Below are 14,619 nucleotides of genomic sequence, written 5' to 3'. Positions count from 1 at the left end.
TACAAGAAAGGTCAGAGCCGACTATTTTCTTAGGAGGCTCAGGTCCTTTGGTGCGTGTGGAAACCTGCTACACAATTTTTATGAACCAGAGGTGGCAGCAGCCATCTTCTATGCTGTTGTGTGTTGGGACAACAGTATCATGGCAAGAGATGTAAATAGACTCAATAAACTCATCAAGAAGGCTGGGTCTATTTTGGGGCTGAGCCTTGACCCCCTGGAGGTGGTGGCGGAGAGGAGAATACCGGACAAGGTCACAGCCATCATGAACAACGCCTCTCATCTGTTACATGGGACTATTAGACAGCGGAGCACTTTTAGTAGCAGACTGCTCCAGCTACGGTGTTAAAGTGAATGTTTTCGTGGGTCCTTCCTCCCAGTGGCTGTCGGGGTGTATAACACTGCCCTAGGCTAGGACTGCTAGCCCTTCATCTGCTTATCTCTGGACAGCATGTTGTACTAATGTACTTTTTGGACACTGCATTAATATACTGTTTATACTGTTGTATTTTTAATCCATATATAACTATGCGCATTTTGCACATCTTTTATTGTTTTACAGTGACTACTAACATCTTGTGCACACACCTATTTGTAACTATTTTATTTTGTATTCTATATACTTATTTAATTACTTTAATGCTGTAGTTATTTTAATTTTTATAATTAAATTATATAATTCTCATGTATATCTTGCTTTTCTTGCCTGGGCTGCTGTAATGCCTCAATTTCCCTTTGGGGGAATTGTATACATTGCTCTGTTAAGTTTATGTTCTGCACCACTGTGCCACATTTGGTTTACCTTTGGTTTTTTTTTTTTAAACTTGAGCTAATTTACATTTGTGTGCATATCCACTATCCGCCTCCCCTAGGGGCATGGAAGCATTTTTCTTGAGTGACTCTCTTCACCAGGTTTGAGGGGCATCTCCACCACAGGGTCTCAACATTGCTGTCAGTTGTAACTGCTCATATTTCAAGGAAATCAGCTCTGGTTGTCTGTACCTAGCACAGTACCTAATAAATCCTAATATGCTTGCGATGGAAGACATTTGTTGATTTCTATGGTTTGAAGTTACCAGGTATGTAGAAAGTTTATATACAGTACAGTATTTGAATAATTCCGTACAGACACCTTTGCAAATTCCAGTTCAGAAGTTACCTAGTTCAGACCCAGAGTCCATGGACGGATAATATGAAAAGATGAAACAGTTTAATATGTCCACAACATTGTTTGTAGGGTTTAGTTCTAAATTTTAACATCTTCTGTAATGTATAGTTAAAAGCGTATAATTTGAATTGAGGGATGTTATGATGAAATTGTACAACACAATAAGATCTCATTAAGAAATGTGAAATTTTGATTAGCATGTTACCAACATGATCTTGCTTCTCTAGAAATCAGTTCACAAAGAATAAACAGAAATATTCCAAGGCTCAAATGAATGTTAAAGTCATCTGAATCTTTTCATTCTTGAGCTGAGAGGACAATTGACAAAAAGTGGTACTTTTTATGCAAAGGATTATGGGAGTTAAAGAACAAGCTAATTATCCAATCAGCAGCCATATCACCCTGCAACTCACAACGGGCAACCCACTGAAGCTAAGCAGGTGTGAGCGTGGTCAGTACCTGGATGGGAGACCTCCTGGGAAAAACTAAGGTTGCTGCTGGAAGAGGTGTTAGTGGGGCCAGCAGGGGACGCTCACCCTGCAGTCCATGTGGGTCCTAATGCCCCAGTATAGTGATGGTGACACTATACTGTAAAAAGCCGCTGTCCTTTGGATGAGACATAAAACCAAGGTCCTGACTCTGTGGTCATTAAAAATCCCAGGGTGTTTCTCGAAAAGAGTAGGGGTGTAACCCTGGCGTCCTGGCTAAATTTCCCATTGACCCTTACCAATCATGGCCTCCTAATAATCCCCATCTATGAATTGGCTTCATTACTCTGTTGTCCTCCCCACTGATAGCTCATGTGTAGTGAGTGTTCTGGCTGCCATCGCATCATCCAGGTGGATGCTGCATGTTGATGGTGGTGGAAGGGATCCCCATTACCTGTGAAGTGCTTTGAGTGGAATGTCCAGAAAAGTGCTATATAAGTGTAAGCAATAATAATAATAATAATAATTATTATTATTATTCCATGCTGTTAAAGCCAATAACCTGGCTTCTTTGAAGATTAAACAGGATAAGATCAAAACAACTACTAAGTACAAAATGGGATAAATTGACTGAAATCTGAATAGTCTTTACTCATTTGTTACAGTTAAGCTTCTTACAGTTTGCTCAAATAAAGAATAGCACCTAGTACTGAAATTGCCAGTGACTGTTTATCATTCATCCTTAGAGCCTATTAAGAAACTACTAGTTTAACCTCAATACTGTACATACATTTAAAACAGATCTTAAAAGGCATAGATTGAGATGTATTTCTTAATGAACTGAAAAAAAGGTTCCTGCATTTCTACAAGCTTCCATTAAAGAAATCACATTACTGTTCCTTTTGATGTCTGCCAAATTCAAAAGGAATTTGGACAAATCTGGGGTTTAAACCCATCTTTAAATGAAACTTAAAGTGTAAATGGTTTTCTTTTGAAACAAACCAGATAAAGATCCACAACATCATAAGTAAAATTTCTGTGTTGATGTTGTAATTATTCCTTAATTAAAGGGATGGGTGTTTTCATACGAGACAGCTAATTGTAATGTTTATTGCTTATATTAGTGTAATCTGAGTGCCGATATAGACAATTTGAGGCTAGTAGTGTAAATGTTAAAACACAAGCCATACACCTCAAATTCATTTTTTTAATAAGAGGTCTTAAATGACTGTGCTGTACTAGAAATAAAGCTATTGATTGTGCGACTGATTAAATATCTAGAGATTGTTGAACACCTCCATTCTTCTGGGTCACAGTCTACCACACCTTTAAATGTGTCAGACAATCCAAGAGGAATAATCTTCTGTTCGTATACTTTATCAGCTGCAAGGGGCTCTTTGAAGAATCTGGACTCTTTCCACACTTACTTCCCATTCGGAAAGCTTTATGTATTGATTTATGCTCCACGAAGGGCTGAGTTAAGTACAGTACTGCTGCTTTGTTTGCCAGGTTAAATCTGATGAGTTTGGGAAGTGAAACGAATGCATACACAGCACTATTACCTTGGCTGGGTGCTGCTGGCTGAATTTCAGCGCATATTCACCGCTGCTAAAACCACCTCAGTCGAATGCCTTCATCAGCTGACGTCAAAAAGATGTACTTAAGGAAGTCGCTCATAGTCATAATATATACTGTATGTACATGTCCTGCTTTTCAGAAAAAGCCTTAAATGTTATATCCCTGGTTAAATGTTAAGAGTTGTGATATTACAAGGGGGTTGTGCAATACTGCTTTATTTTTGTACATTTGTAAACGCACAAGCATAAATTCTTCCACAGTAAGGGAATGATCAGTATCCTAGCGCACAGTTTGACTTCTGTTCAATGTATAACGATGAACTCCTCTAAACTACTTCCAGTTATTTAAATCATCGAGCATTTCACTAACGCGCGTCGATCTCAGTTCTGGAGAGATGCGCTTACCGGCTACAAGACGCGTACAGTATGTACTGAAGGCGCACCCCTCTCTGAGCTGAAAGGGTATCTCTGCAGCAATGACATCCACTGCTATTTTGGAAAGGAGGCTGCACCGAGCAAAGAACGTCAGCAATTCGGCACCAAGGGATAAAGAAGGAGAAAAAATACGAGACTCAAATCCACTACAGGGGACTGGGGGACACTGCACTATCTTGGAGATAGGCTTTTTCAAGAATCTCGCCGGAATTCTGTCCTGTACATCAACTGGGTTTTTAATTTAAAACAGAAGAAAGAGCCTGGATATATCGTTTTTTAATCACTGGACTGAAGTTGCAACTGATAAATTACTGTTAAAATCTAAAAGAGGTGAGAACTGTTTTATGTTCTTCTGTTTTTTTTCCCTATGGATTTGGGTTTAGTTACATTTACTGTATGTAAAGAAAAAAAAAACTTTTGACACGGTCAAATTAAACCAATTTGGACTTTGGCTATTGTTTAATTCGCCTCTCGCGTTTCATGCATCTGTGTCTATGTTGTTTTGTACAGCCTAGACCACAAGGTTTAAGGGAAAGGAAGTTTGACTACACGCTTCAAAGCGGATAAGAAATTAGTTCTTGTGTTTTAACATTTCTCCCCCTCAATAAATTAAAACACAGAAATGACTTGCAACAAAGGTTGAAATTTGTAAACGTAATTTTGCAATTAAGTATGTTATTTTTAAAGCAACAGCAATGAAGTGTGGTTATTGGATAAACGCATTTTCTCCAGTTTGCTCTTGTGGTCTTCGGGATGCCTTCTCAAACAGCTGATAGTCTTTGCTTCTACAAATGGCCATGTATTGAGACGGAGTTGGACAGCTGAGGCTATTTTTGGGATGAGGGGCCCAATGAAGTGAGGTGAGGTTTGGAAATGTCACCCTGTTAAAAGGGACAGAACTTTTGCAGTCGGACAACAGTAGTTTATCTGGTGTTACAGCATACAGAAAACCAGCCCGTTCAGCGACATGCTCAATATTTAACCAATGTAGCATACTGTGTAAAAATACACAAACTTATTCAAGTACAATCTTATTTTAAGACTGTATAGTTTAGCACAAACGATTTCAGGTTTGTGGCGAAGCGATGCTGAGAGGGCCCAAAATGGCACAGAACCTTCAAGTTCTACAGTGGCTTAGTATCATTCTCCGATTAGTCGAATCGCAATGACAGTCTTTGTTCACATATTGTAACGTAACACGTCTGGCACTCATGCCTACGAAAAGGGGGCTTTAGTTATGGTGTTAAGGAATCAGATTTTAATCGGTCTTCAAACCTGGAGGACTGCTTGTATCAATTGTATATATATATTTTTTTATTTGAAGATTATAAAACATTTCAAATATTTTGTAGATCTCATAACATTAGAAGTTCATGGTCTTCACTTTAAGACTAATTGGCGAGTTAATTTTGACTTGAGTTTTCACGGACTATTTGGTGCGACAGTACATCATATTTATATCGAGTGCATTAGAATGACATACAGTACAGCAGCAATATGAACCTTGCATTTCCACTATAAATAAAATATTTGTTTTGGTCAAGAATTTTAGATTTATTTCATTATTAGGGGTCGCCGTAACCATGAATACAGAATATTGACAGGGGTTTGAATTCTTTCCATTCCCTTCGACCTGTATCCGCTCTCTGGTAGTTTCCAGCGTCGTGGTGCACTTTAGCTAAAGTGGGGGTATAATTATGATTAAATAATTACGAGTATAATCGATGAAGATATAGGCCTAATGCTTGGGATTGTACATTCAAATCTGTAAAGTTTGCGTCTTCAGTTTTCTTCTAACGAGGTTAATCTAAATCTTTATTAAAACCCAAAATTGCAGTACAGTTTAAATCTTAAAGCTAATGAGCGTCATAAGTCAAGGTTGATGTCTGGCTGTAAATACGAGAAGCACCAACTCAGCTTGGCTCCTGTCCGCCTAAACAGACACTCAGTCTGCAATACTGCCAAGGTGAAGTTAATCAACTGAGGAAGAGTCCATTCTCAGCAGGCTTTCAGCCAGAGGCAAACCCACGGCGCAGTGGGGACCGTCAGTCACAGCAGACTTGGCGCTATTCTGCATTTTAGCGGAGAGCTCCATTTTCTAATTACATTTAGGGTAATGCCAGCATTCATCATTTCCTTTTTTTTCTCTGAACGGTAATTTAAAAACCCCGCTATGATTATTCTTATTTGAAAGATTTTTGCCTTTCAAGTAATTAAGGACTTTTAAAACTTTTATACCACTTGTACTCAGTGCATGTCGTTTCTTCTTTTTACATAGAGGGATTTTGCTTTATTGTGGAAGAAGTTCTGTAGATATTTCTATTTACGGAATGAATGGTTCCAAAAAATTACAATACTTTAAGTTTAGTGAAACCAATGTAAAAGCAGTGTGAATTCCGTTAGGGAGACCCATAATAATTTAATTGCAAGATTACAATTCAGAACACGAGGTTCTCAGGCAGATTAATTGTGTATAATTAATTTGTGTATGGAAAAAAAGGGAGCAGCAAAAGACTACAAGCCTACAAATGGATAAACATTCCGAGTTAAAAGACTGCCCCGCATACCCCACTTTAAGGGAGGTACTGTAGTTACATCTCTGTGAAGATAATGCATCTGACCTTTGAGTTAAGATGTCCAAAAACTAGTATCCAAATAATAGCTGTAGTCAATGAAGTCAATATGACCAGGACTGTAACCATGAGCAGAAAGTATTGTATTATAGTCTCTTATATCTGATGCTCATATGGACTTGACTGTATAATTTAATTGTGTGTTTTAGTTGATTCTGCCAGTGTTCCCATTACTATATGCAGTAGTCATTGATACAGCAACATATAAATAGTTCTGTAGGTAGCTCATGATATTTACTAAACTTAACATTATCGGATATTTAAAATAAAACAGGCTTGCTTTTGTGAATCGTTATTTTGTCAAATACTCCAGGAAGACTTTTGGATTAGTTGTCACCCAACTCACTGATATCCCACTGTTCCGTACTACACGTTGCAATATATCGCAAGTTAATACATGCCAAACAGTTGATTTGACACCATGTTGTAGGTAGTTTAAGAACCAAGCGAATACTATTAAAATTGGGTTTCTTGGTGACAAAGTAACAATGTCTTTTTAACATTAATAAAATACACAAAATATGAGTGTATCTTTAAGTGAGATCTTTAAGTGTTATTAAACTTTAGATATAACTGTATTTGGCTGTGTAATTCTGAACTTTTTACTGGTTCATGTGTAATAAGGTCCATAAACACACCCATTCAGCTCTCCCCAAATTGAATTTCTACTTCACATTCAACCGAGTAAATGGGAGTAACAGATTTCTACAGATGCAGCAGCTAGAGTGAATAGTTTTCTATGCGATAGCCATGGCTTGCAAAAAAAAATCTTGAAAACAGCTAATAAAATATTCTATAAAACTGGAGTGGGCATTGACTTACTGTACGATTCATCAATGTTACAGATGTGTTGTGAATTTCTGGCTTTCAAGACAACTTAAGGAACTTTCCTCTCCTAAGAATAATGTTTATGGAAACCATATTTCCAAAAATTTTCATAGCTCTGTGCATTTTTAAATTAATAGAATTTCCCATAGCTCTTGGTCAACATACAGTAGCGTCTCAAAGCTAGAATTGATAACATGTCTGCATCTTTTTGGACCTTGACACAGTGTCAGTAGAACAGAAGTCACAGGAAAACTGAATGTGAAAGAACTAGTAACTAAATTTTCAAAACCTTAGGTAAGAAAAAGGATATTTTAAGGGCAGAGAGTATACATTCAGAGAGAAGTTCTTATTTCCATATTGGATCATGTAGTGGCAATGGTAGTTAGGGACTTGGGCACCATTTTCCATCTGGAGCTCAATCCACCCAAGAGCTGTCTGCCCTGTTACACACCATGTGTGGTGCATTGTCTATAGTGTTTCAACTCCCCTGTTGCCACCGATGGTGTCACCTAGTCAATGCCTGCAGTTGCAGTGTAATCCTACCACTCCCAACTGCTCTGGGTTTACACTCCTTCTCTGGCCGAGATTGTGGTCCGTTTGCTGGCATGCAAATGTGTTCATCTGCAGGCTAGGACTCCGTGCTGCTTCCTGGTGCTGGTAGTGCTTCATGCTTGCTCTGTCTCCTGAGCAAGGTGCTGTGTAGCTGACTAGTGCTCACACACCTCCCCCGGTCCAGATAACTTGGCGATAGGTTGGTGCTGTTCTCACACCCCAACGCTATCTCCTGACAAAAAGCATAGCTCCATCTTTTAATTGCAAAGTAACACCGATTAGGGACAATGAGACACTGATGGTGGCAGTAGGTTGTCCCCTTTACAGGTTAAGGAAAAAGAACTGGATCAGAGACTTTATTGTGGGCATATCCCATGGTTTATATTGTAATCTATGGTGGTGTAGCTGCCATGAATAGCAGAGATTAAGTAGGGGGAATAGGTCTAATTTCAGAGGACCAGAAGTGATCTGGAACCACTCTTATTGGATGACTTGCATTTTATTCTGGCTCCATCTTTCAACAATCCCCCAAAGGTCTCTGCAGGACAGTTTGAAGAAGGGTGAGCTCTGCCACAGGTACTTTATATCGTAAGTCTGGCTTCTCAAAAGGGAGTGTTAGTTAGTGGAAGACTTGCAGTACAGAAGTTGACAGATGTGTGTGAACCACTCTTGGAACCATCAGAGGTCCATTTCCTCCTCCATCTGGCTGGACTCTTCCCTCCCCACAACAGTTCCTTTTCACTATGGTCCCTGCCGCTAATGCATCTTGCTCCTTGCTGTGTGGTGGGAGTGGGACTACTGGCACCCAGCTTCTGGGCTGCTGGTTTTCTGCCCTCTTTACCAGTGCTCACCCACTCAGGGTGAACTGCCATCCCTCCAGCTTTACAATACCACTTTTTCCCCACTGCTGATTACCTGAAGCAAAATATACATCGCTTGGCATGTTTATTCGGTTATAGGGCCGATGAACTAAACTGTTTTCAATCTAAACTACCGGATCCACCAGTCTCTTACCATTCAAGCAGTCAGGCCAAGCTAAAGCTGTAAATGTTGATCCTCAGTGTCGGTAGCTTAATTTGGGGAAATTAGAGTTGCACCCTTCCTCTCTTTAAAATTGTTTTCTATAGGGGATAAGTTTAAAACGTATTTTCTAACGGCTGGGTAATTTTACCTTAATATCTAGTGGAATTAAGTCTGGTGTGGCCCTCTGGAGGTTGTGGACTATATTGACACAAAACAATACAGTGCCGTATTTTTGTAAAACGATCAACTGTACAAAATGAATGCTGTATGAAAATACATGATTAAAAAAAGGTGACAGAAGTTTTTGTCTTGAGTTTTAGTATGAGATGTAATTATGGTATAGTGCTATGTTAGTTAATGCTATGGTCTTACACTTTCTGGGCTTGATTCTGGTCTGGGGTACATTCTGTGTGGAGCCTGCATGTTCTCTCCAGGTTTGCAGGGGTTTCCTTCCACCTCCAAAGGCATGCTGGTGAGGTTTTATTGGTGTGTTTGTAACCTGGGATGGCCTCAGGGTGCTGTCCAGCTTTGTGCTCTTATTTTCCAGGGTAGTCTCCAGGTTGATTTTTTTGAGTCATGGACAGGTATTTAGTATTTGGTGCAGTAGAAAAAAGCACCAACAGAAAAAATACTACAGTTTGTCATTTGCCAAGTCTTGTAATGAAAAGATGACTTTGATTTTATTTAGCTTTCTTTTAAATTTATTCAGAGTAAAGCATTAAGTTAATTAGGCTTTTGCAGATATTCCTAAATGAACTGCAGAAAGCGATTGTGTCTCAATAGTCTTCCAGGTTCAAAATTTTTGAGGATACAAGATTTCCAACCTCAGAAAATTAGTTCTATGTACTCATTACAGTAGCCGAGTCATACAGAGGTGCTTAAGTGAAGGATATGACTTACAAGAGATGTTAAGACACTCATTTGGGAAACATGAAATTATGTCACAGCCAAATAGTACACAAATTTAAAATTTATCTGGATTTTACCTTGATCCTAGGGTTACTTTTTTGTAGAAATTATTTTTCCTTGCCAAGAGATCTCAAAAACACATTTGTAGATGTGAAGGTATCCCATTGATCCATCACCTGCATGGGGCACAGTAGCCTCATGATGCTGTGTACAAGATAGAAAAGGGAGAAATTGCATCACCTACTAATGTAAACTTTGTACATGATTTGCACAACCCAGATTAAACCCCAGCAAGAACATTAACATGAGCAGTACCATGGGATCTTTAAAGACCAAGTAGTCATGACCTCAGTTCCCTGGTACAACTGTATGACAGCATGTCTTACAGCACAGTGTCCCCAGTCACCATACTGGTCTAGGGGGGAAAGCACCACCTACTGCTCCACCAGCACACAGCACCAACCTGGTTTCTCTCAGAGGTCCCTCACCCTAGTACTAACCAAGGCTAGGCTTGCTTAGCCTCTGAGATTAGGCTACAAGGTAGCAATGCTGCTGCACGGATAGACTAGATTTTAGGATCGCTTGATCCTTTGATACATTCACTGAACTTTTCATTTACCTGGTGTTCAAATTAATCATCCAACAGATTTTTCAATTACATTACTCAGCCTTTGCTGTGAATCAAGACATTTACTGGTAAAAGTCACAAAATACTTGTTTGATGCAGTTGTAAGTTGTATCCATTTTCTCAAAGTCAGAAAGGGAAATGTCCGTAATGCCCTTTTTAGCCGGATGTGCTTCACCTGCCCTATTGATTTCTATGGCACAGACCAGAAGAGACTGAATTATTCAATTTCCCTCTCCTACATCAGTACAGACTACAGCCCCCTTTGAAGAGAGGGCATTAATCCACACAATTTCTGTCTCCTGGACTGAAATTCTGACTCTGCAAAAGACTCCATACACTCCACAAATTGCAGTTAGGAACATTAGGATCACTGGGTAATTGAATTAGGAAGACAGCTGGCCTAAACTTAAATTAAGGATGGGGAACATAGATTGATTCCTTTTGCACTACACATTTCTAAATCTACTCAAATGACAGATGCCACATCACATTAGTATTTTAATGCTTTCTGAAACATTTTATCATTACAGTACTTCAGTTTAATATTTTCACATAACTTTATCATATTGCATGTAAAATCATATGAATCAGTTATTTTGTGTCTTAACCACACTACAAATTAAGAAGTACTGGGGTTCAACCTATCTGTTCCTAAACATGGAGAGCCTTACCTTCACCAGTGGGGCTCTGTATTGACATGATTGACTCATGTCGCTTTTAGTAACAGTCCAGTGGCAGCCACATTGCTGAGTCTTTCCCTAGACTTCCTCAGCAGGCAGCACAGTTTTTGATAGCATGGTAGAGAGCCAGGCCCCTATCACTTCCGTTTACTGTACTGTCATTCTTGGGGAACTCTTAGACTATTATAAGACGGTGAATGTGGCAACACAGAACTATTAGATACTGCATTTAACTTCACCAGTGGTTGCTCTTTGTTCATCTAAGGGCAAAATTATCCTTGGTGAATTGAAAAGAGATCCTAGCTTTGATGTGCTATAATTAAGTCCTTTTGCATGATTTGTACAGACACTAGCAAAGAAAGGATAATTATTTATGTAGTAGTTGCGGAAGAACTCCGACTGTGGTAGCATGGCTCCATTGACGTGCTCCAAGAACATGCGTGACAGTCCAACATCGTAATTTAGAAGAAGTTCAGAAGTATGCCAGGCTTTATTTCAATTATATTTTAACCTCACTTGAGCCCTTTAAAACAGGCATCTTTCTAGGATTGCTAGACACGTTTGCCCAGTACAAGACCTGTACTTATCCAGAGTAACTACTTCAGCTTGTCTGGTCTAGCTGACTTTTACCAACTCCATTGTGACATGGGTTTTATTTGTGTAAAATGGAAGTACCCCACATTCCATTCAGTAACTGACACACTAATCCAATTATTCATGGAGAACGTTTTACAATAGATCTCTTCTTTTGAGCACATTTTGGTGGTCTGTATGTACTGTATGGATGTGTGGGTGGGAAGAGAATTAAAAATCAACTTGGTTTTTGACTCAGATTTTCATCTGTGCAAATAAATCCAGATTATATACACAAGACAGATGTCAAGAGAAAAACAACTGTGTGAAATCGTATTTTACAGCCATCGTCTTTCTGACTGAATAGAATTTAGTTGAGTGTCCAACCCCACTTAAGTGCAAAATTAATGACAAAAACTAATACACACTATCATATAATGAGGAAACAGTGCTATAAACTGCTTGTAGTTAGTGCTATAAGAAAGTTGGAATTGTTTATTCAAGAAATACCCCCATTTTCAGAAAGTGAATGTTTATTTTCTTAATGCTACTATGGCAGATCTCTCCTGACTTCTAGTACTGTCATTTGCAAATTGGTCCCGTCAGTGATTCAGAACAAGAGCTCTCCAGTGTGGACCAGTAACCAGTAGCTCCCCACCGATTTAATATTCTAGCATGTTCTGTTAGAGTTACTGAAATGTCCTGGCATTTTGTTCCTTCAAGTGTCAACAGGTGGAAATAGGACCCTGGGGAAAAGCAATTTAAGAGCTTTCACAGTTCAGCTCATGTCCCGATATATACATAAACCCTAATGCTTAAAATAGCAGAAGTACATTTATATCACATTAAAGCTTAGATTTGTCTTTAAAGTTGGAAAAGTACTGTATTAAACAGTTATGCTTGCATATTTATCTTCCTGCTAAAGCATGTCATTTTAAATGTACAGTAGGGAGAAAAGATTTTTTAGTTGCCAGTGTTTTTGAAAAGCTGGTTTAAAGCCAAAACTTTATCTTCAAGCCATTTTGGAGTAAGAGTGAAGAAACCTGACAGATATAATTTAACATTTTAATGAATATTTTAATGTTCTGTTATGTTTTAGAATTAATTTGCTTTTTTGAATTACTGCTCATATGTATTTACAGCTCTTTATTTGTAAACCTACTCTGCCTGGCAGTGCAGTCATGTTTGTAGCATGAAAAGGTAACCCGAAGCTCTCTATTTTTATCCTTTGACTTACCGATTAATCAGCAGTTTTAAAGCAATACAGCTGGACTTCCCAAGAATGTCCACATGAAAAAGTCCTCCTTCTTATTGTCCATGTTCTACATCTGAGAGAGTAAAATTGGAAGTGAAGGGCATTTTTCCCCATCTTGGGGACAGTTTTGATTTGTTGTTTCATATATATTTTACAGTACATGACTTGCTTATTGTTTGATTTTTAATCGTATATCTATTAAACTTAATATTTCTTATTACTCCAAACAGCCTGACTTGCTGTTTCACCCTTGATTGTCCTCAGACAAAACCAGAAGATGGACCAGGACCTGTTTGGCGGTGCCCCACGCTTCCTGACCCGGCCAAAGGCCTTTGCTGTGTGTGTAGGGAGAGATGCCACCCTAAGCTGCACTATAGTGGGGAACCCTGTGCCAGCAGTGAACTGGGAGAAGGGGAAGCAGAATATCACCTCAGGTGGGCGCTTCAAGACTGTGGAGGATGGGGATGTGTACCGCCTGACCATCTACGAACTGACATTGGACGACAGTGGCCAGTACATCTGCCGGGCCAAGAACACCGTGGGAGAGGCCTATGCTGCGGTCACTCTCCAGGTGGGGTTTCCCAGCGACTTGGTGGAACGCCCTCCAACGTTTGTGGAGAAGCCCGTCTCCACCAGGGTGAGCCTGGGGGATGATGTCAAGTTCTACTGCCGAGTCTTGGCTCACCCAGAACCCACTTTCACTTGGGAGAAGGATGGAAGGTATGTAGGGGAGTCCAGCCGCTTCAAGATAAACTCGGACTCTGAGTCCACCTCCCTGAATATCCAGTGCGCACGGAGCATCGACAGTGGGACTTTCACCTGCAGGGCACAGAACTCTGTTGGCCGAGCCCAAGCAGCGGCTGCACTGGTAGTGGAACACCAGGACTCTCATAACCTGGCCAGTGCAGATAAGGGCACCTCCCTGCTGTCGCATTTGCAGAAGAGACGGGAAGAGATGCGCAAATCTGACATCTCTCTCTACCGCTCTTCGGATCTGACTGTGGACAACTACCAGTCTTCCACTTCCTCCTCAACTACTTCAATCCTGAAGTCCACGGAGGGGCTGAGCTCCTTGGGCCTGAGCCTGTCCCAGGACTACGTGCGCGCAGCCGGCCTGGCTAGCAGACTGCCGAAGGGGGTGTTCACACGCACCTGCACGGTGACCGAGGGGAAGCACGCCAAACTGAGCTGCTTCGTCACGGGGCACCCCAAACCGCAGATCCTGTGGATGAAGGATGGGATAGTCATCAACGAGGGTCGCAGGCTCTTGATCTATGAGGATGAGGCAGAGAATTTCATCCTCAAGATCCTGTACTGCAAACAGGACGACAACGGCCTCTACACCTGCACTGCCTCTAACCTGGCTGGACAGACCTACAGCGCCGTTCTGCTCACTGTCAGAGGTAAGTATGTCCAGTAGGCCGCTCTTGTTTATCCAGGTCCTTACAGTGAAGACATGTCAATTATTCTTTGTGGGCTTAGGGGCTATAGCAGGTGTTATATAGAAGTATGTACCAGGGCATTCATTGAAACTTTAAAAACTGGGACTTGCATTTTGAATGAAAACACTGACACCATCACTGTGATGCGTCTACAAATCTAAGAGGACCCTTCCTGCCTGATCCTTGGTAACACTGAATCACCCCCCCCCCCACTTGTACTATATAAGTAATATACTAATATACATAAGTGTGATGAGAATCCTCACTACAGGATCATTGTATTGCTGTGCATACTATGCAATATACAAATAAGGGGAAACTTTTCTGGTAGGGAATGTTAAGAAAATATAAATACTTTAAGGTGAAAATTTCACATCAGCTGATTTGTATACAATGTTCATATATTTTACAAATCAATCAATCTTCTGCTCTGGGTCATGTAAAATCATGTGACAGGAGACTGGGAATGGCTGGTGAAATTGACTACACTA

The 14,619-nt window shown here is 40.1% G+C and overlaps 1 protein-coding gene across 5 annotated transcripts in view; it reads left to right on the top strand.

Annotated features, from left to right (window-relative positions):
• The first annotated feature begins 3,707 nt into the window (after positions 1–3,707).
• The window catches only part of obscnb (obscurin, cytoskeletal calmodulin and titin-interacting RhoGEF b), a 155,916-nt gene continuing 145,004 nt past the window's right edge, over positions 3,708–14,619 (top strand). For 3 of the 5 annotated variants that reach the window (XM_088643098.1, XM_088643097.1, XM_088643096.1), the window contains exons 1-2: positions 3,710–3,935; positions 12,951–14,089. In XM_088643098.1, coding sequence (XP_088499224.1) covers positions 12,964–14,089 — 1,126 coding nt within the window. In that variant the 5' untranslated portion in view covers positions 3,710–3,935; positions 12,951–12,963. Of the gene's footprint in view, positions 3,936–12,950; positions 14,090–14,619 lie in introns of all 5 variants that reach the window. The other 2 variants (XM_088643095.1, XM_088643099.1) reach the window with 2 other exon arrangements.

This window comes from Lepisosteus platostomus, chromosome 8, assembly GCF_059453375.1.
Source record: "Lepisosteus platostomus isolate fLepPlt1 chromosome 8, fLepPlt1.hap1, whole genome shotgun sequence".
Lineage (NCBI taxonomy): Eukaryota > Metazoa > Chordata > Actinopteri > Semionotiformes > Lepisosteidae > Lepisosteus > Lepisosteus platostomus.
This window is presented reverse-complemented; position numbering and strand designations above follow the sequence as displayed.